Here is a 26,451-nt window from a genome sequence, read left to right as displayed (position 1 = left end):
TATTAAAGACATGCTGTCATTGTCTAAAACATAGTTAAAGATAGTGATAGCATGTCTTTTATCCCCCAGGAAGCCATTATCCAGACATTATGAAACAGGCCCTTACGGTCACAGCTCATTAGAGCCACCCGGCAGCGGCACCCACTCCACACCGCCACATCGCACGACGCGACGCCCGCTTGTTGTCGTCAGGCGTAGGCGGACTGCAGGTGGACGCTGCGTTATCACCCAATGAGCGGCGAACTGTGTAATAATAATAATAATACATTTATTTTCAGATAACAAGATCCATAGTACATGCAATGTCAATCAAATTAAAAAGTCATGACCTTAAGCTGTCCACAGGACAGTAGAAATAAACTGTGGTAACAGTCAGTGAAGGAACATCATGGAAAACTGCATCAAGATTTAGCAGCACTAGCTTGAACCAACCCGCAGTGGACTAGTGCGGTGGAATATGTTAAATGTTAGTTACAGCTGGGAATTATGCATAATGTTGGTAGATAGAGTAGACCGCTACATATTATTATATTTTCTTAGGAGGTAGAGTAATGACAGTGTCAGTAAATAACGACAAAGTCATCATTATCATCATCATCAGCTTATAACAGTCACTGCTGGACGTAGGCCTCTTCCATAGGCACGCCACTGGATGCGATCTTTAGCTTTCCGCATCCAATCATAACCAGCCACCTTTCGCAAGTCGTCACCCCATCAAGCCGGAGGGTGTCCCACAATACGTTTGGCCTCCACTCCAGAACACGTTTACCCCATCGGTCATCGGTTCTTCGACAGATGTGACCAGCCCAACCACAAAGTAACGTCGGAAAAACATGTCGGTAAGAAACTGTCAGTCACTGGAGGGTCACTCTAGCTTTAAGATTTAATGGAACGAGATAGAGTCGAGAATCCGTGCATAGCCGAGTAGTCCGGCCCGTGTATAGCTAGAACAAGGAACCGGTATAGATATAAGTAATCCACCTCATTTCATCAATTTAAATAACGATATTTTTTTCAGTTTCAGAATATTATTTATAATAATGAGTTTTAACTCAGCTTTTCTTTAGAGAAGTATACTTATTGTTCCTGGTATCGCAGATATCACAATGTTTTATAATAAAAGTACTAGTGGCTCCATCGCTTAGAGTACCGAGTAAACTATAAGGTATATAGGTAGGTTGCCGCATGCCGTAGTTCTGCCTACCCGGTGTAGAGGTCTCCACTTGTGTGATTCGAAAAACTGAAACATAACTAATGAAAGGCTGAAATATCTTCAACAATATGTATAACCTATTTGCGTCCCCTCAATACAATAATAATGATAATAAGAATGGACAACATTTCATTTTCTTTACCCTATATTTTTATTAGCTATTCGGAAAGTTTATAAAAAATTAGTGGACCCGTATTTTTTTATTTTGTATATACATTAATTTTTGCATGTTATTTTTAACTTCAAAGTTAATTATTTTAAAACCGGAAGTGACGTCACATATTAGGCTCAATTTTTATTTTTGTCTATTGCCTGAGTTTCGAAAAAAAACATAAATGACACTGACAAGTGACATTTAAACTTTGTTTACATGCCAACCAACAAATGGGTCATTTTCAAATGACATTGATATTTCTGACGATGGAAAGTAGGTACTTATCATGTAAAAAAATAAGCAGAAGCATTTTTTCAGCTGTGTAGGCGGTGGCATGCTCTGGGACATATTATATAGAGGTCATCTCTTAATAAAAAATAAAAAAAATAGTACGAAAGTGTCAGAACAGAATTAATGAAAATGACCCAAATAAACAACAACGTCACGATAAAACGTCAACGTCAATCAAAAATGAAAGTGACAGTTACTTTGTTTTTAAATCTATTGGGTTTGATCATCAAAATGCATCGCACCTGATGCATGACGTCATCAGCACTTTTTTACTATTTTATGATTTTCTCGAAAATGATACATCCAAAAAATACAAAAACATTTTTTTTGTGGCCTTTAGAGTTAAATCTCGAAATGGTTTTCGATTTATAGCAGCTTTAGTTTTTTGAAATGTTGTCCATTGAATATTATATTTCATAATATTATTTTTCTAGTTGCTAAGTACAAATTAATCTAAATTAGAAATGTTATTGTAATTATCAAAGATTTAAACAAATGTTGGTATAAGTAAAAAGTTTTTCATAGTATGATCCTACAACCTTATCACATTATATTGTAACGTGAAAGTTTGTAAATGTGATGGATGGATGGTTTTTGTTTTTTTCCTTGGGATTCCCACGGAAAATCCTTTTGTGTAGGTAACGAGGGCTAAACAATCATAGCTTTTGTTTGAAAGCCCTTTAGGATAAGTGAAGTAATTTGATACAATTCTACTGGAATTTTTTTTATGCTCGTGGGTGAATACTTTGTCGTGTCGAGAGTCGGCGCCTACAGATACTTGCTGATCTTAACTGAATTCATGTGTCTCGCATACAACGCTGACGTACAGGCACCACGGGACATGCACGGTGCACATTGGTATACAGGGTGTTAAATAAAAAAGGGTACCTATAGTAAGACGAAAAGAGCCTATAGCTCATTCTGAATAACATTTTATAAACTTTGAAAATACGTTTTTTATTCTCAATATTGATAAACTTTGAGTCTTTTTGGTTTACGAACACGGACAAAAATATATTTAATTAACCCAATGATTAACAGGTAAGAGAATTTAATTACTTACCATAATAATGATACATTTCAACGGTATGATCAATTAAGTGTTTTGAGAAACATTTTTGTTAGTCATAAGCTTACGACGCGACGAGCTACTGATGAGAGACTTATTTAGGTATTAATTTAGTAACTGAATATTGAACTTGATATTTTAACAACAGCTTTGGATATTTAGGACGTTTTTTATAGTCCTGTGATTCCTAGGCCTGCTAGGCTTATCCGCAGGCACCTATTTCTCAAAAATCAAATAAGTTGTGCCAGTTCTTTGGTTAGAAGTATTAAAAATCATATTCAGGATTAATATTACATCTATCTTCTTCAGAATATAACTTATGAATAATAGTTTGATTTTTTACGGTTGTGTGTTATAACCAACTGCACACAAATTATTGATAATTTAATTTGCCATTTGTGAATGTATGTATTTGGTGTACCTAAAAAGTGTTTAATCATAATTATATTTCCTAGCGAGGAACTGGTAAACCTGAAAATTTTATTTGTTATGCCAACACTTACATTATAATTTTCCTTAATGTGCGTTTATTGTAACGCTTGTAAGGGAATATTGAAAGGGAATGAGTTTACTTCAACTGAGATACATGTACTTTACGAAATATAACATTGTAAATATGTAGTTCAGAATCGGGAAGAAATATCAATTTGTATAAGGGCTGTTACAAAATATGTAGTATTGCTGACAGTCTTCTTGGCAGAAATAGGAAAATATAATTGAGTAGGTTTTCGGTAACTGTAGTGAATACCTAGTATAATTTTGGGTAGATTTCCAATCGTAGTGTCATTTATGAAAAAAAGAATCACTTATTACATAAATACATTCATGAGAAATAAAAAAGTTACACTTACAAAATGTCAAAACCGAATGACCCAATTTTTATAAACAAACTTTAGGATTTTGATTAAAATATTTAGAAAGTGTAATTTGATAATTATCTTTTTTTTTATAATATATGCTGATATTTTTTTGCTGAATTTTCTTAATGAAACTTTTTCATTTATCTTGAATGTATAAAAATACACTTGAGTTTACAAAGAATTCACAATAGTTTTGCCATAGACTTGAGAAAAGGGTAGGCTCAGCATTTGCTATGCATGTGACCAAAAAGGCACACTACAGCACTGGTTTTCTGCAGAAGCTAATCTCATTTAAATGCAAATTCAAATTCAATTGTTTAATTAGTAGATAGTCATAATATTAGTTATTTATTATTTGTTACCATTTATTAACAACTTATACGTTAAAATACAATTATAATAAACTAATTTAACTAAATCCGCATCCACTTTTTACAAGCACAAGTATGCATTGACGGGCGAGCTCCACCACATGTCTCTACCGTGCTCGGCACCCGAGCAATGTACACCGCCATTGTACGCTACAGATAGCGAGTGGACTCGCGGCGGCGGCGACGCCCAGTCCGTTATCATTTATCAACTCAACTTTCATTGAGCGCGCAGTGTAGCCCGCGCCGCCCCGCAGCGCAGCCGTGCGCCCGTCCCGCGCCGGCTGGTATGGAGCCCTGCCTGTGCCGACCAGAGGACTCTGTGGGAGACCAGGTAATCACCACCTGACCTCAACACCGTGACGTGACCTCCCCAGTGCCCAGTGACCCACCGTGCTAGTGCCTAAATTACCTAAGTACTGCGAAAGTGTTTGTTAGCCTTAAAAAGGTTTGCAACTTTCTTTCGTCGTTGAAGGGACGTAAAGTTTGTGCGGATGAGGTGATGAGACAGTGTTGCTGATTTTTCCGGGTTCAGTTTGAATGCTGTGATGTTTTGGTATGAGTGTGATTAGCGCTAAATATTCAGCAATCTGACTGTGGCACGAAAAGCAATCATATTGAATGACAAACTATCGCAATACTTGAAAGCAGTTTAAATAACTGAAAAACTTGTCTTTATTCAAAACAATATTGCAAAATTACTTCCACGTATAGTAAGTAAAAACAGTAATTATTATAAACATTAAGATTATATACTGTTGCAATAATTTAAACAATGTAACAATCAGGATTGTAAAAAGTTATGATTGAATAAAAGCTCCCAAGTTAGGCGCCGCGGTCGCTGCCGACGCGCGAAAAAGCTTTTGCGGCAAGCTTTGCAATATACCGACATACATTGTGTATATTTATTTAATACATAGCAAATTGGGACACCGCTATTACAATCTTCATCAAACGAATAATAAATTACAATTAGTGATAACAAATTATTTATCAACAAAAATCGCTTGTCATTTTAATTGCCACTTGATTGAGATGTTATGTTCTGGCTCTAGAAAAGTATGTGTTAAAGTTGAATTTGGGTTAAGAACAATATTTTTATAGGATTTTCCAAGTTTACGATTAAAAGTCTTTTTAAGAAGATAATGTAATCACTACTTATGTAGCTACATTTTACATTACAAGTGAGGACAATTATGTTTTAAGAAATCATATTATCTACTTTCATCTATGTAGGTACCTATGAAGATTTAATCACATTATAAATAAATATAAATGCATGCTGCAAGCAGTAAAGTAAACTTTTCATGACTCATACTCATATTTTGAAAATTAACACTAACGTTTCCGCCAAAAAAACACCCTTTTTATTTATCTAATGCAATGTGTAGTCAATAAATAAACTATAATAACGGGGAATATACCTACATCAGTATAAATTACTAATTGCCATAAAATTATGCTATGAGAAACTAATGAATCATCTTAATATGGAGTTGTTCTTTCAATTGAAACTGAAACATTTTTTCTGTTTTCGCTTTCCAACAGTGTCAACTTAATAACATTAATGAACGTTTATTATATAAAAAATTGTAATAATTTCTTAATAGGAAAGTATAAAAAACTTTATAACATACATAATTTAATTTTACCAATAATATCATAGAAAACAACAAAGGTATGTACAATAAATACCATCAATTAACTTAAATTAGTATTATCACAAAGAGAGGAAATCAGTGTAAGTAGACTCTAGTAGACAATAATTGTATTGTCTATTAACATAACATGAATTGCATATAGTCCATACGTCCATAATGAAATATTCAGTAGGTAAGTATGGTATAATTTTTGAACATTCTGGCCTAGTCTTTTGCTAGCCCAATAAATCCTATCGTAATGTACTTAAACACATATATATTAATTAATAATTACATCGTTTATTCTCTGACAATAACATAAAATAGCATTAATGTAAAATATTTTAACTGAAAAATAGTAATAACCAAGTTGGACGCACCCGTCGCGCCGCCCGCCGGCCGCCGTCGCGTCGGACGCTTTCCGTCATACAAAAGAATTCAACGGGTGCGCGAAACTTCATTTTATTTTAATACAATGATGATTGAATCACAGTTCAAATATTAAGAAAGTAGATTGTGATATTAATAATTTTCTTAAAAATTTAAGATATTATGTAGCTGTCGCATTATGTGGAAAAACAAAACGAATTACCAGCTAGATAATAATTTACCTTGAAAAGAGTTGAAGTTATTTTTTATCAATTAAATAGAAACAAACCCTGAAGGTAAAATATGTTTTATTTTAAATGTTAGTGTACATACCTATTTCACAGAAAAAGCTAAGCGAATATCGTTAAAACAATACTACATAAGCCATAAATTTAAATCCGGCTTAGTTACAAATCAGAAAATCTCATCACTGCATGTCTTACTTCAATTCTGCTCAATTTGATTTCCTCAAATGTGAAAAAAAACGTAGGTACTTTATGATATTTCAATGTTGATAAGGAAATAAATTTTATGGAATTATGTTTTTTCCAAAGCTTGATAAAAATAATCATAGTGAGAGATTTACTAATATACGAGATATTTGCATTTCTTTGGCTAATGTATTTGCTAATAAAAGTTATCAAGTTTCAGGAAAAGTAAAATGCTCATGATTTAACTTATCTTACCTTTGTAGCTTTAATTTAATTGTTAATCTTTTATAAACGCTCTTTGCAATATGCTGCTAAAAGAAATTCATAATATACACACAATAATTTAGTGAATTAGAAAAATCAGCAATACGTCCTCGGCCTCCCACTTCTGACCACATCCGTCTTTAGGCCAGTTGACATACAACTTGCACTTGTTTCTTCGTCTTATCGTTACAAAGGATTCTTAAATTGGTCACCGCGAGTAGTATCCTTTCGCGCATCCCAGTTTGTACTTGTACTAAAACAAATAAAATATAGTAAAGTATACTTTGGTACATGAAAAAGTTCCATTGTCATAATAGAACGGCAATGTAAAGTGGAACCTTTTAAATGCCCGTGAGTTTATCAAACAAATTGAAGTTCGCAAATGCTTACAATGTTCCAGATAGTACCTGGTGCTGGTAGCTGGGGAGGCGTGGCCTTCTCCGCCGGCTTGCCGGACCCGTGGCTGCAGATGCAGGTCAGTGCTCATGCCTAGCTCTTCATCATCACAATCATCACCATCAGTCAATAATCTGACACAGCAATAATCGGCACAGTTGCTGCAGATGTAGTTGATACCTGATTATACCTACCGAGTAGAGAGGCGAAACGGTATCCTCGGCCGGTCCTCAGCCAATGAACGGCTAGCAATTGAAGGAGTACTCAGACGAGGGTACTGTCTCGCCACTCTACTCGGTAGGTGTAACCCTGGTATTAGCTTTTGACCATCACCAGTCAGTAATCGTGAACAACTGGACACAGATCTCTTTCAAGGAGCGCCAAATTAACGCACGCAATAATTGTTCGCTGAGTTATTAATTAAGAAATTGAATACGTTTGGAAAATCATGTACAGTTTTTACGTTTGTAAAAGCTGTCTATTAATTTATCATCTGGCCGTGTTTAAGAAGAAATAAACTCAAATTTTCCCACAATATTTATTTTTTTACAAGGCAACATGGAACAAACTAACACCAAACTATCCTAACCTTTATAGGGATAGTTTGGTGTTTGTTAAAATTATATGTAAATGTTCCTACGTATAATGTAAAAAATTATAAGAGAAGAAGACAGGATCGGCCTTCGTTAACTTTAAACAAAAAATGTGCTAAAAGAAGATTTTTATAAATTTAAATATTGTGAATCATACGAAGTATTATAATCATGATTGTAAACACCATTAAGTAATTACTATATTATTGGGCAGGGGTCAAATGGGATACATTAAATTTACGTGTTAGGTGTAAAATGAGGGGATGTTTGTGGCAGGGTGCTGACCCTCCATACTCTTTGTGATCCTCATATTTGTAAAGTTAAAAGGGCATAACAAAGGGGGATAGTTAATAAATAATTACCAACTGCAGTCAGAAATACTTTTTTTTAACTATAAGGCCTTAAAACTGATTTCTATAACAAGTTTTATGTGGTATGGTCACTCTAATTATTACATTGTACATTAAATTACAATAATCGTTGTTTTTTCTGATTCTTACACATGGAATAGTAGCTATAGAAAATACTGCTCTCTAGGTTATTTTATAAGAAATTAGGCTTAGCCCCTGTTTCACAATGTCTGGTTAGTCGCTACCTGTCGGATAAAATACATGCTGTCACTGTCTAAAAAATAATAACAGACCCTTAGAATAATTCTGTTCTAATAAAAACAAAAGTCCTAATTCATAGTGACTAATATATGATCGACAAAGTCAGGAGAGTGACATTAGCGACTAGTCAAAAATAAAAAAAAGAATATAATTTTTACGTACACATACTTTATGCTCATGGCCAACCCTCGAAGGGGTAGACAGAGGTTACTCGCCAGTCGCCACCAAGCCATCCGCTTTTCACGCGACCCGCGCCGTGTCTTTTTGAAATGAGTAATTGAGTATAAACAGTTTATGCTGATAATAATTTATTCAAGTAAATTCCTTAACTAAAAATAATTAATTGGTACTTGCAAAGGTTTAATTAAACACTCGGCCTGTCGTGAGAGTATAGCGTAGTGAAGTTCATCCACAACTCTATTTTTTTGTGTCGTAAAATTTGATTGCACTGGGTTGTTTATTGTAACCCCCCTGTTAACTTATCATGAAATATTTTCTAATTAGAAATTATGCGAATTGGCGCAAAAAGTTAGTTATAAGAAAAATTAACAAGCAACTCATTGCGTACGTCAATCAATTTAATATACTGATAGCGCATGCATATGCATCTAGTAAAGGCGTAGCCGGGCGCGAGTGGGCCCGTAGCCATTATCAACCATAAATAAATGCCTTTATTCCACTTTCTTAAAAAGGTTTAACTTAAAGTACTATCGAACTTACGATTACTTTAGATTTCCTTACATTCGCTTGAGTTATTTGTAGGTTGTAATATTGTTTTTTTTATGACTTTATCTTTACAACTGACGTGTAACTGAAATTATAATTTATGTTAGAAATGCTTAAAATCCTTCAACCGTCGGCAAATACATCTTTATACTTAACTGAAGAACTCTGAAAAGGCTTTGGTATCGTTACTGGGATGTAATAATGTTAAACGATGATTATCGAGCAAAAAATATAGTACTTTTTCTACATAGCAACTGTGATTCAGATAATCAACGATCCAACGAAGCGAATTAAAACACAGTAGAGTGAGACATGAACTTGGCCAGTACTCAGGGTTCCATGCAGACGAGGGGTTCCATCACGTCCCACGGAACCCCACGTGCGAAGCCACTGATAACGCGTGCTGCTTTTTTCCTCGGAAGACTTGAACCATTTGTAACAAACGTTCAAATACATTTTTTGTTGGTAATAAGTCGGAATCGTCGAAAACCACACTTGTGCAGGAAAACAGTGATAAGCGGCGGGCGGTCGCTGGAATTCTTGCAGTTTTTGCGTCTGCGCGAAACGCATTTTTCTCGTTCGTTGCGTTCGATAGTAAAGTATGAATTACGATTTATGTATATGGGCGTTGCAGATCACTTTTTTCGGACAGAACGTTTTAGTAATTCGCACGTTTTTACGAGAAAAAGTGATTTGTGCTAAACACTGGTTTACTGTCTGCCATTATTTAGACAGTGTTGTCACACGTAGGTAGTTTGTTTTACTGTGTTTTTTAAATGTATTTATACAAACATTGACGGAATAAATCATTAAGTCATTTTAATTCATTTATTTTGTAATTGTAAATAAAAAAACAGTTTATGTTATGTAAAAAACAGTGTAATTATATAACCTTACTAACCCTTACCCTTAATTTAGGCCTATTACCATACATATTGAAAACTATCATGTCTGTGATTACTAATATTATCTGAATAGGTTCTAAGCATCTTTTCAACGATGAATACTCAAGAACCATCTTAGTGGTATAAGTGTTAAGTACACATAATACAAACGTGGTGTCATAACCACTCCACTATCACTATCACTAACGATCGCGGCCAGACGTTCATAATCAATGCAAATCAAGCAGTTATCAGACACGCAATGTATGAAAAAAATCAACAAAATAAGTACTTTCTTAGTATATGTTTCCAGCTTCGCCACGCAAAACTGTGACAGCGAATCAATCATATAACATGCCTATTCGGAGCATCCTGTTTTTCTGTTTCTTCAATGTAAAAGTTAATTAATTATACGCATAGTATTTTATACACAGTAACTCAATTAATTTCCTATAACTACAAAACAAAGATAGTTTTAGAATGTAAGTAAAAAGAGTTATAATAAGTTAATTAGTTAACAAGCCGTCCGATGCGCCTCACGGTCTTGACAAGCTTCCCCGTAGGAATAAAGAGCAGGGTTCTACCTTTTTTGGCATAAGATTTTTTTGCCTAAACTCGTATTGCATAGTAACGTTTGGTCAAAGTCTCGTTACGCCGAAAATCGTATGGCATAACTCTCGTTTAGTAAAAAGTTATTTCGCATAACATTGCTTAGCCTAATAATGGTATGGCCAAAACTTGAATAGCCTAATAATGCTATGGCATAGGTTTATACAAAGTAATAATATTCGTTTGGCTTTAACTTTGACGGAGCTTCTCCCTACATAGCGCAAACTGTTGCCTTGTATTGTTTCCGCTGTTTGGAAAACGCTCCGCTCCGCTTCGCTGCGCTCCGCTTTGGTTTTGATGAACATGTGCACCTAACACGCTCCTCCTCGCTTTGCTCGTCGTCGCACCTATTTTTAGGTTTCGATCTCATGGGGTTTGTAATAATTATATTGGTCGTTAACTTTCGATTTTTTGATCATACAATATCGTGATTTTCGGGATGTAGGAGAAAAATACCACAATTTGTACATTTACTACATACTTAATATATTATTTATTAAGATAACATTAGGAGAAACAAGATTATACATAGGTATAGACGAACATAAATTTGAGCAAACGAAACTTAGGTGTTTAAAGATTGTGCCTAAAGAGTTTTAGACGAAACGAGCCTTATGCCACATAAGTCTTGGCAAAGTGATGGTTCGGCCAAAAAAGTTTAGACCATACGAGTTATGCGAAATGAGTTTTGGTCAATAAAGATTATGCCAGATGAGCGGAACCCAAAGAGCAGGCCTATAAAAAATTTAATTGTAGGCTTTAAAAGTAAGAGACATTACTAACAATATTCTCTAACTATATATTAAACATGATGAAAGAAATAATGAATGACTTGCATTGCTACTGGGAGGAGAAATAAGCAAATGACACGTGCAAAAGCTTTTTTACATGAATAATATTGATATAGGTACTCATCATAGGTACAACTTACGTCTACGTCTATGTCAAGCAAATCATGTCGGTATTGTGGTATGATGTTCTATTTTATTCTATTCTATTCCCTGTGAGGGTTTTAGTACCCACATCTGGGTGTCTCTAATGAAATATTTTTGCATAATATGCCCTTGAGGGGGTTCCGCTCATCTGGCATAATCTTTATTGACCAAAACTCATTTCGCATAACTCGTATGGTCTAAATAAAACTCTTAAAACCACGTCTGTGTCATCAACTCATCGCGTAGCGAGCTTCGTAAACAAAAAACAAATCTATGAAGGACCGATGCACGTGTGTTCGTAGCATTGCAAGTGCTAATAGTAGTAGTCTTGGACGATTGCTGCATCTTTAGTCCAGAAACTTCAGAATAATATCGTCCTCGCGCTTCGCTCTGTCGGTCCACCAACCCGCACTAGGCCAGCGTACTGGACTAGGCGCAAACCCTTCCTTCATTGGAAGGAGACCCGTGCACCAGCAGTGGGGACGTGAAGGGTCGTGATGAAGCTTCGCTCCGTTAGTATATAATGTATTAAATGTCCCAAAAACGGTTTCCAAAACAAGAGTATAGTTAGTATACCATGAGTATCTACATATGTGTGTATGGTTGGCAGTCAGGAAGCGAATCTTTATTCATCATTATTGGGCCGCGTTCGGTGAAGCGAGGCGACGGTCGGTGGTCATTACACACTATAATATACGTGCACTCTGTATCGATACTGTCTCCCTCCATCGAATCATTGGGTAGGGATAGCAAAACACACATTAACGTCATCATCATCTACTTCGAAAATTGTGAAAAACTTTAGGACATCGTGGAAAATTGGTGCAATCTTGGCGGCCTTGGCTATATGGTGGAAGAGCCTGGTTTTCTTAGTTTTATAACTTTGAAGAAATTTATTAGGTACCTACCTATATATTCTCAGTACGTAATAAATGCATGCAATGGTGGTTTTGGGATATTAGTTCCATGACTATGTGTATATTTTTTAAGAATATTTATAATGTTCGTGTTTTTTTGTAATAAAAATTACGTTGCCAATGTTGATATATATTTTTTATTGATTATGCTATCGCTACCGTGTCTAAAATATGTATATTTAACGCACCATTACATCTGCGCAGGCTGTGACACGGCCATTGTTCTATTTCCTCACTATAATTGCCCGGAGGATGCTCTTGCGCAGTCCTGCGATCATTTTACGCTATCCTTATGATTTATATCACGTTCATTATTATAACATGAATCTCAGTTTACTTCATATTATTTTATTAATTAGTGTTTTAATAGGGTTAAGTTGTTTGAATGCTAGATCTGTATATTCACTAAGCCCCTGTTCCACAATGTCTGGTTAGTCGCTACCTGTCGGATAAAATACATGCTGTCACTGTCTAAAAAATAATAACAGAAAGTGACAGCATGTATTTTATCCGTCAGGTAGCCACTAACCAGACATTGTGGAACAGACCCTAAGTATAATAATATTAGGGCTGTTTTAAATTTTTCATTAGGCATCTGAATCATCTGAGTGTTATCTTAGGAATAAAATTATAGCGTCACTGACTGCATAAAAACAATCAGATGCGACAGCATATCTGAATGATTTCTCATTAACTTTTATCTGACCAGTACTAATAGGGATGTTGGAAAAGCGGTATAGGTATAAAGGGGCAACTCAGGAGTAATTCTAAGTAAACCACTTTTATTTCACAACTCAACGAAATAATAATATTAAAATGTATTAAAGTTATGGCCATAGAGTCAATTAACTTATACTTTTTTTTAATATACAAAGTAAGCAAATTAATGAAATACTATATACATATAACTTAAGCCTAATAATAAATATTCAATTAACATCAACAACTTATAATTTGTAAAGTTACAGTTTAGGTATTTTTAATAAGTTTTTACTTATTTAAAAGCAAACTTGCTGTTTTGTAGTTGCAAATATAAATTTTAACCCTTACTGGCTAATTCCATTTTAACTGATTTTCTTTTCTTAGCTCATTAAGTCAAATATCAACAATACAATGATAGATAAATATTCCCATAGCGTTATATAGCGTAAACTAAAAAAAAACTAAAAAGTTAGTGTCACCGCCAAACAAACTAGTAATTCAGTTACGTAAGAATCGTATGAGGAATATAATCGATTGTGTATTGAAGTCGATCATTGTGCGCGCGAGGTGGACCGTGAATCCGGCGACATATTGCTGTCCTTATCACACACCATATTCCCTCTCCCTCTACGTTTTTACGCTTCAAATCAATTTGTTTATCTATCTATCTGAATTAGAATATCGTTTACCTAATTGTTGTCGAATAACATCGGAAATAATCGGTAATTTATAGAGCATAAGATAGATGTTTTAGAATAGTAAAACGAATAGTGAAACTTGGAAAAGTGTGGGACCTGGATCTGGAAAATTGTTCTCTCTATATCTAAGATTCATGTTAAGGACATAATACTTAGCATTTAGTCAATTGCTTTTTAAATCACAGTAAAATAATGAGATTTGAATTTGAATACTTACTTCATGTGATATGAAATTTATTTTTACATGATAAACACCGAGTAAAAATAGGGTCTCATGTCAATAAACACTGCTAAATTAACATCATGTATTCTAACATAATTAATTCCAACCAAGGTATAAGAAACGTTAGAGAATAAGAATTTAAACGCACCCTCACCTCACAAACTGCGTATGTTAGAGATTAAAATAATAAGTAAAAACATTTTACACTGATAGTTTTCTTAAAATTACAGTATCATTGCGAGCAATAAAAAAGTTTCAGCCGTAAAACGCCTACCTTTGGCCACATTTAAAAAAAATACTTATTGTGTCTAAAATTTGAAACAATATTAACGTTTTCAAATGGTAATATTCTAATCCGCGGCAAGCAATGTAACTAAATTTCCATTTAGGAGTAATTTGATGCTAAGTCACTGGAACTTTTTCATTGCTCGTGAGTGTATTAAATTTTATCAAAATATGTAGATCTTTACTTATGCTGAAGTAAATCATAACACTTTAAAATACTAGTTGCCTACAGTTAGTTACAGTTAAAGAGACACCATCGACGATAACACAGGTTCGTTATCAGAGTTATCTTTAAGTAAATATTGGAATATGGTGCCAAGAATGGGAGTTTGTGGTCGATGACTAGTCCAAGTTGTACCTATAGGTACAGACTTTAGGTCACTTTTGAATTGAACCTATAAGGACGTGAGTAAAGTACGCATTCGACTATTTCTTATGACTTTTCCTGTTGTATATTTGTACTCATGTCGTTCTTACAGGTGTTTAAAAGCTTATTCTTGAAAATATATATTTCTATGACAATATTTTAAACTAAGCAATATATACTTAGTATAATATATCTAACGTTATTCTTAAGCTACTATTTTGTTATTTTAGTCACCTGTGTACATTCATTAGGCGTCTAAATCGTGATACCTGAAGTAAAATGCCCTCACATAGATCTGCAGATCTGCAGTAAGTAAGTATAATCTGTAAACGCGGGTATTTAGGTTAGGTACGTCGGTCTGCGCCTGCGCAGGTACCCCCCCTTCCCCCGCGGGTGTGGGGGGAACAGGTGACCGTGACCCACAGGGGCTGCTTCCTGATTGGTCACTTCTGCTTTCCTCGTCGCAAAACGTTTCATGTTGCAGAATGGTATTGTTGAAAAGTTTTAAGTTTTACATTACTTACCAGTTTTTTTTAGAGGAGTAACTAGATGATCACTGAAATGAACTCTTGACTGATAATCTCTTGACATCATAAACGGGTTTCTGTATCATCTCCAGCAGTCCTGCCAATATGCAGGAGATCCTATAACTCATAAAACAATAACCCACTAGAAAATGCTGGATTTAATAGGAGAACAATATTGGCGTTACGTTTACGATACAAAGATTTATAGTTTAAAAAAATCTTTCTCCTTTACCACTTGGGAAGGGCCCGCAGTGGAATCGCGGAATTCACCAGCTCCGAACTACTTACACAATCATTGTACTTAGGTTTTTTACGATTTTCTATATACGATTTTAAACCACTTTCCTATATTTTTTATCTATAAGTAAGTACAACCAGCACGTAAGCATGCCCTGATTAAAAAAAAACATCATGTTATTGAATACCTTACTTAAACTTTGTCATCCACTCATTTTACTTTAAATTAAAAGCTTTTAATCAAAACGCGTCCATTTACTATTCAAACCATTTAACACCACAGAGAGACCAAGTACATAATTATCGTCTAATAAATGACTTTTAGAAATAAGAGCACCCGTGTCTAAGTAAAGTTACTTACAGAAAAAGCTCAGTATAAATGTTCGTAACCCGGCCTAACCCTGCAAAACCACTGCATCCTAAAAAACTTCCTGCTATTCTTAGCAACCCGCATAGTTGTCAAGTAGTCACTGTCAGAAAAGTGCCTAAAAATGGCGAGTTTCCTGGTTGCGGGCAATAGCGGGCCCTCACTCGCTCGATGTGTCGTCGGAATGTGACCGAGCCGCGGGGTAGAAAGCACGCTGGTCGCCCGAGGCGCTGGCACCGTTACACTGCCACGCACCGAGCGGGCCGAGCCGCCTGTGAAGCTGAGTGTGGACGGTGAAGCGCTGGCTACTGTTGTTGCGTGAATGCGTGTGTGGTCGTTGCTTATAAGTATCTCTGGTTGTAGAGAAATCACGCACGATAAAATATATCTACTTACGTTCATATACGTTCGTTACGCAAAAAGCAGCGGCATTGTATTGTTTTCGTTCGTTTTTTGTATAGCTAGAATAATCGTCCCTTTTAATTCTACACAAAAATACGAAGTATTAGTAGCTTTCAGAAGTTTAATCTCATCATAAAAACACGGTCAAACTCGAAGGCTAGGTTAGGAATATACATTCCCGAACGAATCTGACACCCACTACAACCCAACGACCGAGTTCCGCAACTGGCAACTATTTGGCAGCGTCCGCCGGGACTAGTCGAAAACATCCCCGTGAACATAAACTAGCACAGACTAGCGCTGCACAGTGTTTCGATAATTTTATAACTTTGTGAAACCCTAAATTTTACATATTTGATAACTTATATGGATGGACTTAGCTAGCTGAATAAGAAGTGATATTTATGGTCTTGAATTATGATTTATCCAAAACGAGAGCTCCAACTTCCTATCTGTTTGTAAGAAACGGGACTTTGAAAACTTTTCTTTCTAGTGTCAAAACCTGGCGCAAAATATTGCACAATATCGCACGATGACGTGACGTGCGCGTGCGCCTGTGCACGTGGCAGCCATTGTTCACTGCAGACAGCACGACGACTTTCGAAGATTCCTCCGATGCGCGATAGAAACCTGGCCGATAGTAGCCCACTGCCCACCACCTACTTATCATTTCGACAAGTACACAACACAAACAAACAAACAGGTAGGGCAAAACACCCAGTAACTGACCACCTTAAGGGAGGTGTTCCAGTAATTTGTCTGTAGCGGGCTCAATTCTTATCGCTTATTAAATCCGATTTCTGTTTTAAAAACTAGAATAACAGAGCTACATTCCTGAGTAAATATTAAACATGTAGAAGTTACTCATTTTTTTATACATTTTTGCAAACAAAAAGTAGTGATTTTCCCAGTAACTGACCACTAAAATCTAGTAACTGACCACACTCGATGCCAGTAACTGACCACCAATTTAAAATGGTTTAAAAATGGAATTATCATTAAATCTTATTATTATTTATTTATTTGATTACTTCATGTAATAGTACCGATCCTCTGGTCTCTTTTAATGTGTGACACATCACTTTTGCTCAAGGTTTCTTAACTGAAAAGTGCATTAAATTAATTCATCAGCTTAATGCATAATTTTAATGATATTTTATCCTAATAATCAACCATTTATTTATTAAAAACACAAGTTTATGCATTTTTGTTAAATATTAAAAACAAAGGAATAAACACACATGCACATAGTGAACACGGATTTTAAATTTACAGCTTTCAGGGAGATTAAGAGGCCCCAATATAGTACCTTCAGATAAGTCATAGAAAGGGCGATTTTGTTTGTCCGGAACAAGCCAGGATCAGTGGGACAGGCCCATGAAGCATTCATGGTGCCAGAAACGAGCATTATCTTAAATATAAAGTAACGAATCCAAGCGCTAAAGCGGGTCTTTTCCATATTCGGTATCAACTGATGAGGAGGAGGAATCGTGGCGGATTGTATTGTCGGCCTGGGAAAACATAAATTCCCCGTCGGGAAAGTAGGCCCTTTCCCCGCCGGTCCTTTCAGGGATGTAGGACAAGAGACAGATGGTTTTCATTATTGCTGAAACCGCACCCAGAGACTTTCAGTGCGGCTAAAAGAGTCATTGAGGCTAGCCATTGTAATTATGACCGAATCAGATATTGGGGGTTAGTTTTTCAGGATACAAAGATGAATGCCTTAACGAACGGAATTTCAATGACTTTGTTGAGGATTCAACTGGAATATTTATGATGCTGTTGAAACATGCTTTCGTAGGTAAGTATTTGGCCAAAGACAGGAGTAGTCATTTCTGCAAGGGGGACAGGGAATCTTTGCCTCGTTGAAGAGGCGTCACTAAAGCAGAACATCGCTGTACTTTCTGCATTTTCCGCTGCTGGACTAATGTGTAAGCCAATGATGGTATAGCGTTGCCAGTTGATTCCGGATAGTTGTGGTATCGGTTCCAAATGGCTGGGGTGTTTGTTGTGGTAACAACTTATAGAAGAATGCCCCATTTCTTGTGTGCCAATTTGACCGTTCTGTTTGAAATCCGTTGGCTGTTCATAATGCCATTGCAGGGCGTGTTGGTGCACCGGCTGAGGGTGCTAGCATTGTAGTGATGCTTTCTTTTTCCTATTTTGCTGAAGTGGCTTTGCCTGTCTTTGGACAAATGTGGAGGCGCGTTTCGTCGGTAACGTATATTCGGGTTGGGTCATTAATAGCGTCATTGAGTTCTTGTTCGCCAAGTGCTTTGTGCTCGGGGAACCAATTTCATCTGGTTCACAAGCGCTGGCATTTGTTAGGTACGCCTTCAGCTGTTCTGAAGATTGCATTTGAGTATCTTTTCATAGAGTGAGATGGTGAAAGCTATTTGTCTTCTGGTCTTGCATTCTTGAAGGGACAGCTCCAAGGATTATCTTTAAGGAAAAATGGTGACATCTGTCTTTATCCTGGAGAATCCACATTATCCTAGGCTGATAATATGCTCCACTAGCGTTTTTATCTTCCTCATCAGCTAATACCAAATCTGGAACAAACTTGGACTTTGTGTTTGAATTCCCTATATTTTAAAAGGTGCTTGCATGTCACCCTGAATTATTTTGGAATGTCTTGTTGATCCTAGTTTGTCTCAGACAAGTGGATTTGCCTTTCCTATACTTTTTTTGCTATCTTGGCGCTTCTTCATCTCGCTGAAAGCTGAAAAAATATGTCGTATATAATAATACCAGTAACTGACCACCAATTTACCCAATAACTGACCACCTATGTCAGTAAATGGAAGGAGTGAAGATAGAATGCTCATATTTTGACACAAGAAAATGGCACATATGAGCTTTAATATTACGTTCTTATTTTGCCTAAATTCAGCTTCAACCAAAAATCCCAATAACCGACATAGGTGGTCAGTTATTGGAAAATCGCTGTTTTGTCGTCCAGTAACTGTCAACCCCATTAAAAACAATCAAACGGGAAATAACAAGCTGAATCTAATCAAAAACGTAATCTTTATATTTAAATCTATATGGTATATTTATTTCTTTCATAGATTTCAATTTATTTAATGGTAAAATTTACGATCAAAAAATCCACTTACCTTAACAAATACGTTAGTCACAACTGCAATTTACTCGGTTCGCGCGCCAACTGAACTTTTTCGATCGCTCACTATCCATCTGTTGGCGGCTGGCAAAATCTTTTGTATCAGTAATGCTCTCAATGAACCACAAAATAGACTGGATGTTCACTAGATGGCCCTGCTTGGTTATATTTCTTATTTATTGGAGTTGAAGAGGAAGGTGGTCAGTTACTGGCACATGGTCAGTTACTGGGTGTTTTGCCCTACCTACCGGAAGTCTGGGGATTAATATCTTGCTTGTGCTCGCACGTGGTGGCTTTTGGCCTCATCAAGATTTCTAATACGCAAGAGTTTTAAGAACGTAGGTACCTACTTCTTATAGTGCTTAATTACTTACGTACAAATGAAATTTTATACAAACAAAACAGTTAGGTACAAATTATATAAAACATAAAAAACCGAACAATGTGTAGTGTAGGTTAGGCGGGCTATACGAGCGTATGATAATGTAAATATATTAATAATAACACTGACCCAACCTAATTTATTTAAAACCACACAATTTATAGAACTAACCTACTAGAATCTGAAAAACTATGAAAACTAATCTGTACTGCGTATCACCTAGATATCTACGTAGCTTTCAGGTTTTAGCTAGCTTGGTTTACCTAAGTAACCTTTATTTGAAACAATATTAATATATTAAGATTTACTTTAATTATTTAACTTAGTTTGACCTTAGTTGACCACTCCGACCAGAATAGTCTGATTGATTACTCGTATAGAAAAGTGATGATCATTCTAGGAACAGTGTCAACTGAAGTCACCTTTACTTACCTTATCACTGTAGTCGATAGCCGTTGTGTATTTTGCCTTGGTTTAGGTATCTATACTATTTACTTAACAACTTATCGGACAGACCTGCGACGGAATGTTTTATGTGTATACTTTTGTCAGTTTACTCAGAATTGCAAAATTATTTAAAATAAGTTTCTGGGTTAAATCGATACAGAGTGATTTACAATAGAGCTTTCAAAATAACATTAAAAAGAAGGTTTTTAGTTAATCTAATAATTACTGTTGTACCTTTGTAACCCTAATAGGTAATAAAGCTTTCGCCATTAAATATTAAAAGTACTTACCTACTATCAAATACTTGAGTAATAATTAATAGTTGTTAATTAATTAAGAACATCGTATAAACTCAATTATGGCGTCCTCACTCAATTCCTTTACTGCTAAACACAACCTCGCTCTAACAATAAAGCTTTCGCCAGGCAACTGAACGGACCACCCGATCAGCCGTAAAAGGGTTTCGTTAACTATTTCACTGTAAGCCATCAACATCGCCCGACTTGTCCCTCTTAGCCTTAATCATCACATCAAAGAGTCGACAATGTACCCGGTTCATTGCAAACAAAACGGGCCGGCACTGCCGAGTTCGAAATCTCACTTCAGTGACCGAGTAGTATACGAGTACGATACTACAGTGCGTTTGACAAAGATGGACATCGTCGGACCCACCCGAGTGCAAGTTATTGAACGCACCGTAACCGCGAGGGGCGAGGGGGGCGGGGGCGGGGCGCGGGCGGGGTTCACCTGCGCCTGCGCTACGATGAAAGTGATCGAGAATGTAGACTTGGAGGAAGGTTAGAGGTGCCTGCCGACAGCCTGCAGTTTCGTAACTATTCTACTTGTTAGTTTTATTACTAGCCCTACAAGCACAATATTGCGTGCACTCATTAAACCTACAAAGCCTTCAGTTACCTACTAGGAAATTAGTAATATTGACCTGGGGCTGATAGGTAATGAAAATGGCACTACATATGAGAACAATTGACTTTATTCTCACTCTTTCAGTCTCGCTTGCTCGTAATTTGTATTAAACAACGTTTATAACCGAATACACGACCGGTCTAAACGTTTCTTGTCCACCGTCTCCGAATGTTGGTCAAGCGGACCGCACACCACAGGTTAATGTGCCCGATAAACAGATCTGGCCAATCAGCCCCGCCTAGCGGCTACAGAACTACAGCTGCCGACAAAACTCTATCGAAACATCGAAAGTAATCAATGCACGTTGTTGTGTTACTGGACAATCTGGACATAATGAGGAAGGACTAGGAAGCTATTACCAACCACATAAAAATTCTTACAGAAAATAAGCATATTACTTACCTAAGTAAATAACAAAACTAGAATCATAGCCTTTTTCATGCTTTAATTTTCATAACTAACTACTTTCCTATCAGGACATTTTGATTGAGCTTAATATTTATTAACCTAATTAGTAGCTTACTCCTTTTCCAGAACACTGTTGAGATTTATGATGCCAAAGCATACAAAATACTTAGAGAAGAACAATAATTAATAATGAGTGTCTTTCTTTACCTCCTCTACTGAGTTAAAAGCCGTTTAGACGCGAGCGAGGCCCGTTCGGTAATTTACACACACTCGATACGGTAAGTTCTTAGTCAAGTTGTGAAATATCCGCGTAAAAGCCAACACCACTGCCCAACACTATCTCTAAAAACTTTTACGTCGCCATTCTTTATTTATTGGAGGGTGTCCATTGTGTTAAGCAAGAATTAGGCAACAGATCGGCTGTTAAACGCGGAATGCGACATAAAATATGTGGGTACAAAGTGTCGCTTTCCGACATTCTGTATACGGTAATGCTGCCATCTAATCGAGGCCTGACGATAATAAATAGAATTTGATAGTTTAGAGAACTAGATTTTAGTACATAGAGTACCTACATTCGCAAACCTGAACCACTAGAAAACGTTCATAACAGTAGTAGCAGTTGGTAGTTAGGTTTTGAATAGGATAGTTGCAATAATTTCAAGATCCACACTAAACGTAGGATAACGCGGACTCGAGTGTTACCTATGTAATCAAGAGACCATCTCTGTCAAAAGTTCAAAACACAATAACAGTTCTTTCCGGATAGTAAAAAAATAATGGTTAAGCGCGCGCTGAGTACAGTAGGTGAGTCGCAAAATCCAGTTCTAAGAGCATATTATATTACACATTGGCATTATTGCGTCATGACGATGGCGGAGACTTAAGATTTAGAATGTTTGACCCGTCAAGTCAAGAGTAACCGGTATCAGGCAGACATCGGCTCACTTCACGAATTCCGTGCAATTGTCACGACCCTAACCGCCGCCGCCGCCGCCGCCGTCGCCGCCACAGCCACACGCTATCAACCCCTGCACGCCCCGCGCCTCGGCCTACGTGTAGGTACCTCATTGGCCTATGTAGGTACCTCAAACTTCAACTAACACTGCCTCTAGATTCGCTAGTAATTACCTACTGTCGTTAGAAACAATACTGTGTGTGGTATGAAATTTGAGCTATGACAACATTGTTCTCTGTCGAAGGTTCATTCAAATTCGACTTCCCGTTTGAATGGTAATTTTTAATGATTTAACTTAGTATTAATCTTCGTATTGTTGTAATCTGAGGCAGATCGATAAAAATATAATCTGTTTATGTAGATTTGGGATTAGTGGGGCCTGGGAATTTGAAAGTTCTTGGACGGTCGTTGTTGGGTCAACATCAACAGTCCACTCGCCCAAATATGGAACCTTCAACCTAGCCCCAAAGCACTGCTATTAGTTTCAAACTGTTTAATTTAATAGAGGTACCTAAATACTTAATTACAGGTTGCTCTAAAACTTTTTTTAACCATTGTTTTTTTAAGGTAAGTAGTTTTCAGAAATATTTCAGGTCTTTCAGCATTCAAATGACATTGTATATTTTAGCACGTGTTTAAATATGGTGTTATAAATACATATTAATGTTATTATACATACATATACAGGGTGTTGCAAAATTGGGATACTAAGCCGAAACCTACATGTGCAGCATGGTATATCTAAGCCCGAAACTGAAATCAGAATTTGAAAATTCGCGAAAAAAAATAATTCTTTTTCCACTTTGTTGGTCACGTGACTTTTTACTATGAAAATTTAAAAAAAAAATCGCGAATTTCCAAGTTCTGATTTCAGTTTTGGGCTTAGATATACCATGCTGCACATGTAGGTTTCAGCTTAGTATCCCAATTTTGCAACACCCTGTATAAGTTAGTACGTACAATCAACTTTTCAATTCAATTTAATTTGAATAATGAAATGTTTTATACGTATACGTGTGCCCATAAGGTACTAGCACGTAAACTCCACATTGCTAGACCATTTTTCATAATCACAACACAAGTAAGATAGGTAATTATACTTACGTACACTCACGGCCTCATCACTCATGGTAGTATATGACCAGTATGAAGCTACATGAGCCCCCGACAGTACCGGTCGCGCGCCCACTCGCGTGGCGTAGACTGCGTGGCGCGTCATTCTTTTAATGACTACTTAAAAACTGTGCCGAAGACGCCACCCACCGTATCCAATCATCACTTATCGAGTTATCATGAGTTCATTACACTTGAGTACGTAAGTTTCATACTATTTACTTACTACTTAATTACTATGAATTTATTTTTAAACTAAAATAGTTACTGCGTTACTAGTGTTCCTGTCATTTATGATACGGTGAAAATTTCGGCATTTTCACATACTATAGATAATTTATATATACACTAAAATTACAATAACGATTCTATTAGGACGAAATTTAACGATCAATAGTGAGTCATCCTCTCGAATTGAATATATTAAACATAAAATTATGTGTATAAAAATTGCAATTACTTAGCTAATAGTTTTACATATTGTTATTTTGGGCGGTGAGTCACCTGCCTCCAGTAGGAGAAGATACCTATATACTAAGAGGTCTGAGGCTCTAATACCAGTTTCAAATAATAGCTCAGTTTATTATTGGTATGCATGATTCACCATGTGGACAAAAAATCTGCTTTATCGGATTACTTAATTCTTTTTTTTCTTATTCTGAGTATATAGTTTTATACAGGTACTGACTAACTGACCGGCTAATTTCAGCGATTGAAAATTATAAGGGCCTATTTCACAATGCCTGGATAATGGCTACCTGTGGCATAAAAGTTAGACAGTGACAGCATGTACTTTATCCACAGCCATTCTCCATATCCACATTGTAAAACAGGTCCCTGACTTTTATAGGGCAACTACTATGTACTAAGAAAAAACATTATTTTAGTTTTGATGCTTTGCTGTCTGATACTGTACAAAACGGAGTAACTACAGGGTGTTGCAAAAAAATGTGGTATAGCAACCAGGAAGGAGGTGACCCTGGGGGTCATCCTCAACAACAATATTTTAAAAATGAAAAATATTTATTTAAATTTAAGATTATGATACAAAAAGTATAGGTTGCAGTGTTTTGGAACAATTTAAAGGTGGTGATATAGCAAGGGCTACCACACTAGGCTAGGCCTGTGTCGTGGACAGCCAGTAAAATTTTAACAATTTGTTTAAATATAGTCAGGTGGCGTAGTTTAACAATTGTTCTACGACTTTTGGAAATTATATAAGCTAACCCCCAACCACTAAATTATGATCTAATGAGGTTTTACCTCTTTACTGTAAATACTTATACAATGTTCTCGTATATTTCAATATTATTTTTATTTTTATCGCGGATGTTTCTTCATTTAGATTTTATGTTGTACTTCAAGCAATTTTAATCCTTACTATCCTTACTAATATTATAAATCCGAAAGTAACTGTGTCTGTCTGTCTGTCTGTTACTCTTTCACGCCAAAACTAATGAACAGATTATAATGAAATTTGGTATAAAGATGGTCTAGACCCTGGGAAAGAACATAGGCTACTATTTATTCCGGAATTCCCACGGAAAAACTTTATAAGACGAAGCGAAGCTCGCGGGAACAGCCAGTAAAGTATTATTCCATCTGCATCTTTATATACGAGTATACATAATGGTAGCTGGTGAGTTTGAAAGGACTGGACAAAGATATGTTCATGTCATCGTATCTTTTACTTTACAAGTAATAAATTATTCAAATTATAATGCTGTGTTAAATAGAGATGTGATTATACAATAGTGAAAAAAATAACGAGCACATTAGCGTGCAGTAGTTTTGTTTCTTTTAAAAAGGAGGAAAGATTCCTTTCTGCAATATTAGCTCATTTGATCATTATTGATAAGGTTCTTCCCCTTCAGGGTGCATTATTTTTCCACCCTGTATATTTGAAGGGCTTCACGTTAGAAATCGAGCGGCGTGTAGATAATGACATTGCGTTGATACGGTATAGTAGCAAAGTTTCTCTCTATATGCTTAGATATAGCTCGGACCAGTTTCTCTGCTATTTGCCGACTACAAGGCTTTCTTGTTTCACACTAGCGTACCGCTACATACCTACATACATAGAAATTTATTTGAAACCGTCATTTAAAATTGAGCGAGGTGCTGATTGTGGTATGCTTGAGATATTTTGTGATCTGATAGTAGTTACTGCATTGCTAATATGTTGGAATTATGGTTCTACTGTCTCTGTATGCTTATTGCTTAGTTTTAAAACGTTTTTATAAATAACTAGGTGTTCCAGCGAGCTTCGCTTCGCCTTAAAAGATTTCCCGTGGGAATTCCGGGATAAAAAGTAGCCTATGTTCTTTCCCAGGGTCTAGACCGAATGTATACCAAATTTCATTCAAATCCGTTCAGTAGTTTTGGCGTGATAGAGTAACAGACAGACAGACAGGCAGACACAGTTACTTTCGCATTTATAATGTTAGTTAGGATTAGTTAGGATGGATCGGTTTGCTATTGTTTTTATACATAAATTTATGGGTAGTCAAACAAACCTTTGTGATTATTATACACAACACACGTTTTTAGCAGCAGTTACTCTTCAAAAAGTCCGCTAAAGCCGTAAAACGAAAGTATTTAACTAGTTTTTTTTAATAACCTAAAAATTATGAATGTTAGTATTCAATGAAATATTGCAGTATTTGCACATGCCTGTGTCACCTAATTTCGTGTTATCTTTATTTTCTGCAAGCATGGATCGCGATAAAATTTGTACTTTTTACCAAGCCTTTATTTGCTAACCTACATTTACTTAAAGTAAAATAAATAAACCGTATTGGGATTTTATCCACTCGTGTCGAAGCAATAGCTTTTGCTCTATCATCAATATGACTTATACAATACAATAGAATACACTTACATATAATTAGTATTATGAAGGAGAATTAATCAACATTATGAATATTATAAGAGTAAACCTATTATATAACTCATAG

The 26,451-nt window shown here is 36.1% G+C and overlaps 1 protein-coding gene across 1 annotated transcript in view; it reads left to right on the top strand.

The window, feature by feature from the left end:
- Positions 1–4,153: 4,153 nt before the first annotated feature.
- LOC105380142 (dendritic arbor reduction protein 1) overlaps positions 4,154–26,451 on the top strand; it is a 50,411-nt gene continuing 28,113 nt past the window's right edge. Inside the window, exons 1-2 of the mRNA XM_048632857.1 lie at positions 4,154–4,289; positions 7,060–7,134. Of these exons, the coding sequence (XP_048488814.1) occupies positions 4,245–4,289; positions 7,060–7,134 (120 nt within the window). The 5' untranslated portion in view covers positions 4,154–4,244. The remainder of the gene's footprint in view (positions 4,290–7,059; positions 7,135–26,451) is intronic.

Source organism: Plutella xylostella, chromosome Z (assembly GCF_932276165.1).
Source record: "Plutella xylostella chromosome Z, ilPluXylo3.1, whole genome shotgun sequence".
Classification (NCBI taxonomy): domain Eukaryota; kingdom Metazoa; phylum Arthropoda; class Insecta; order Lepidoptera; family Plutellidae; genus Plutella; species Plutella xylostella.
Note: the sequence above shows the minus strand (reverse complement) of the source record. Positions and strands in the feature narration are given on the sequence as shown.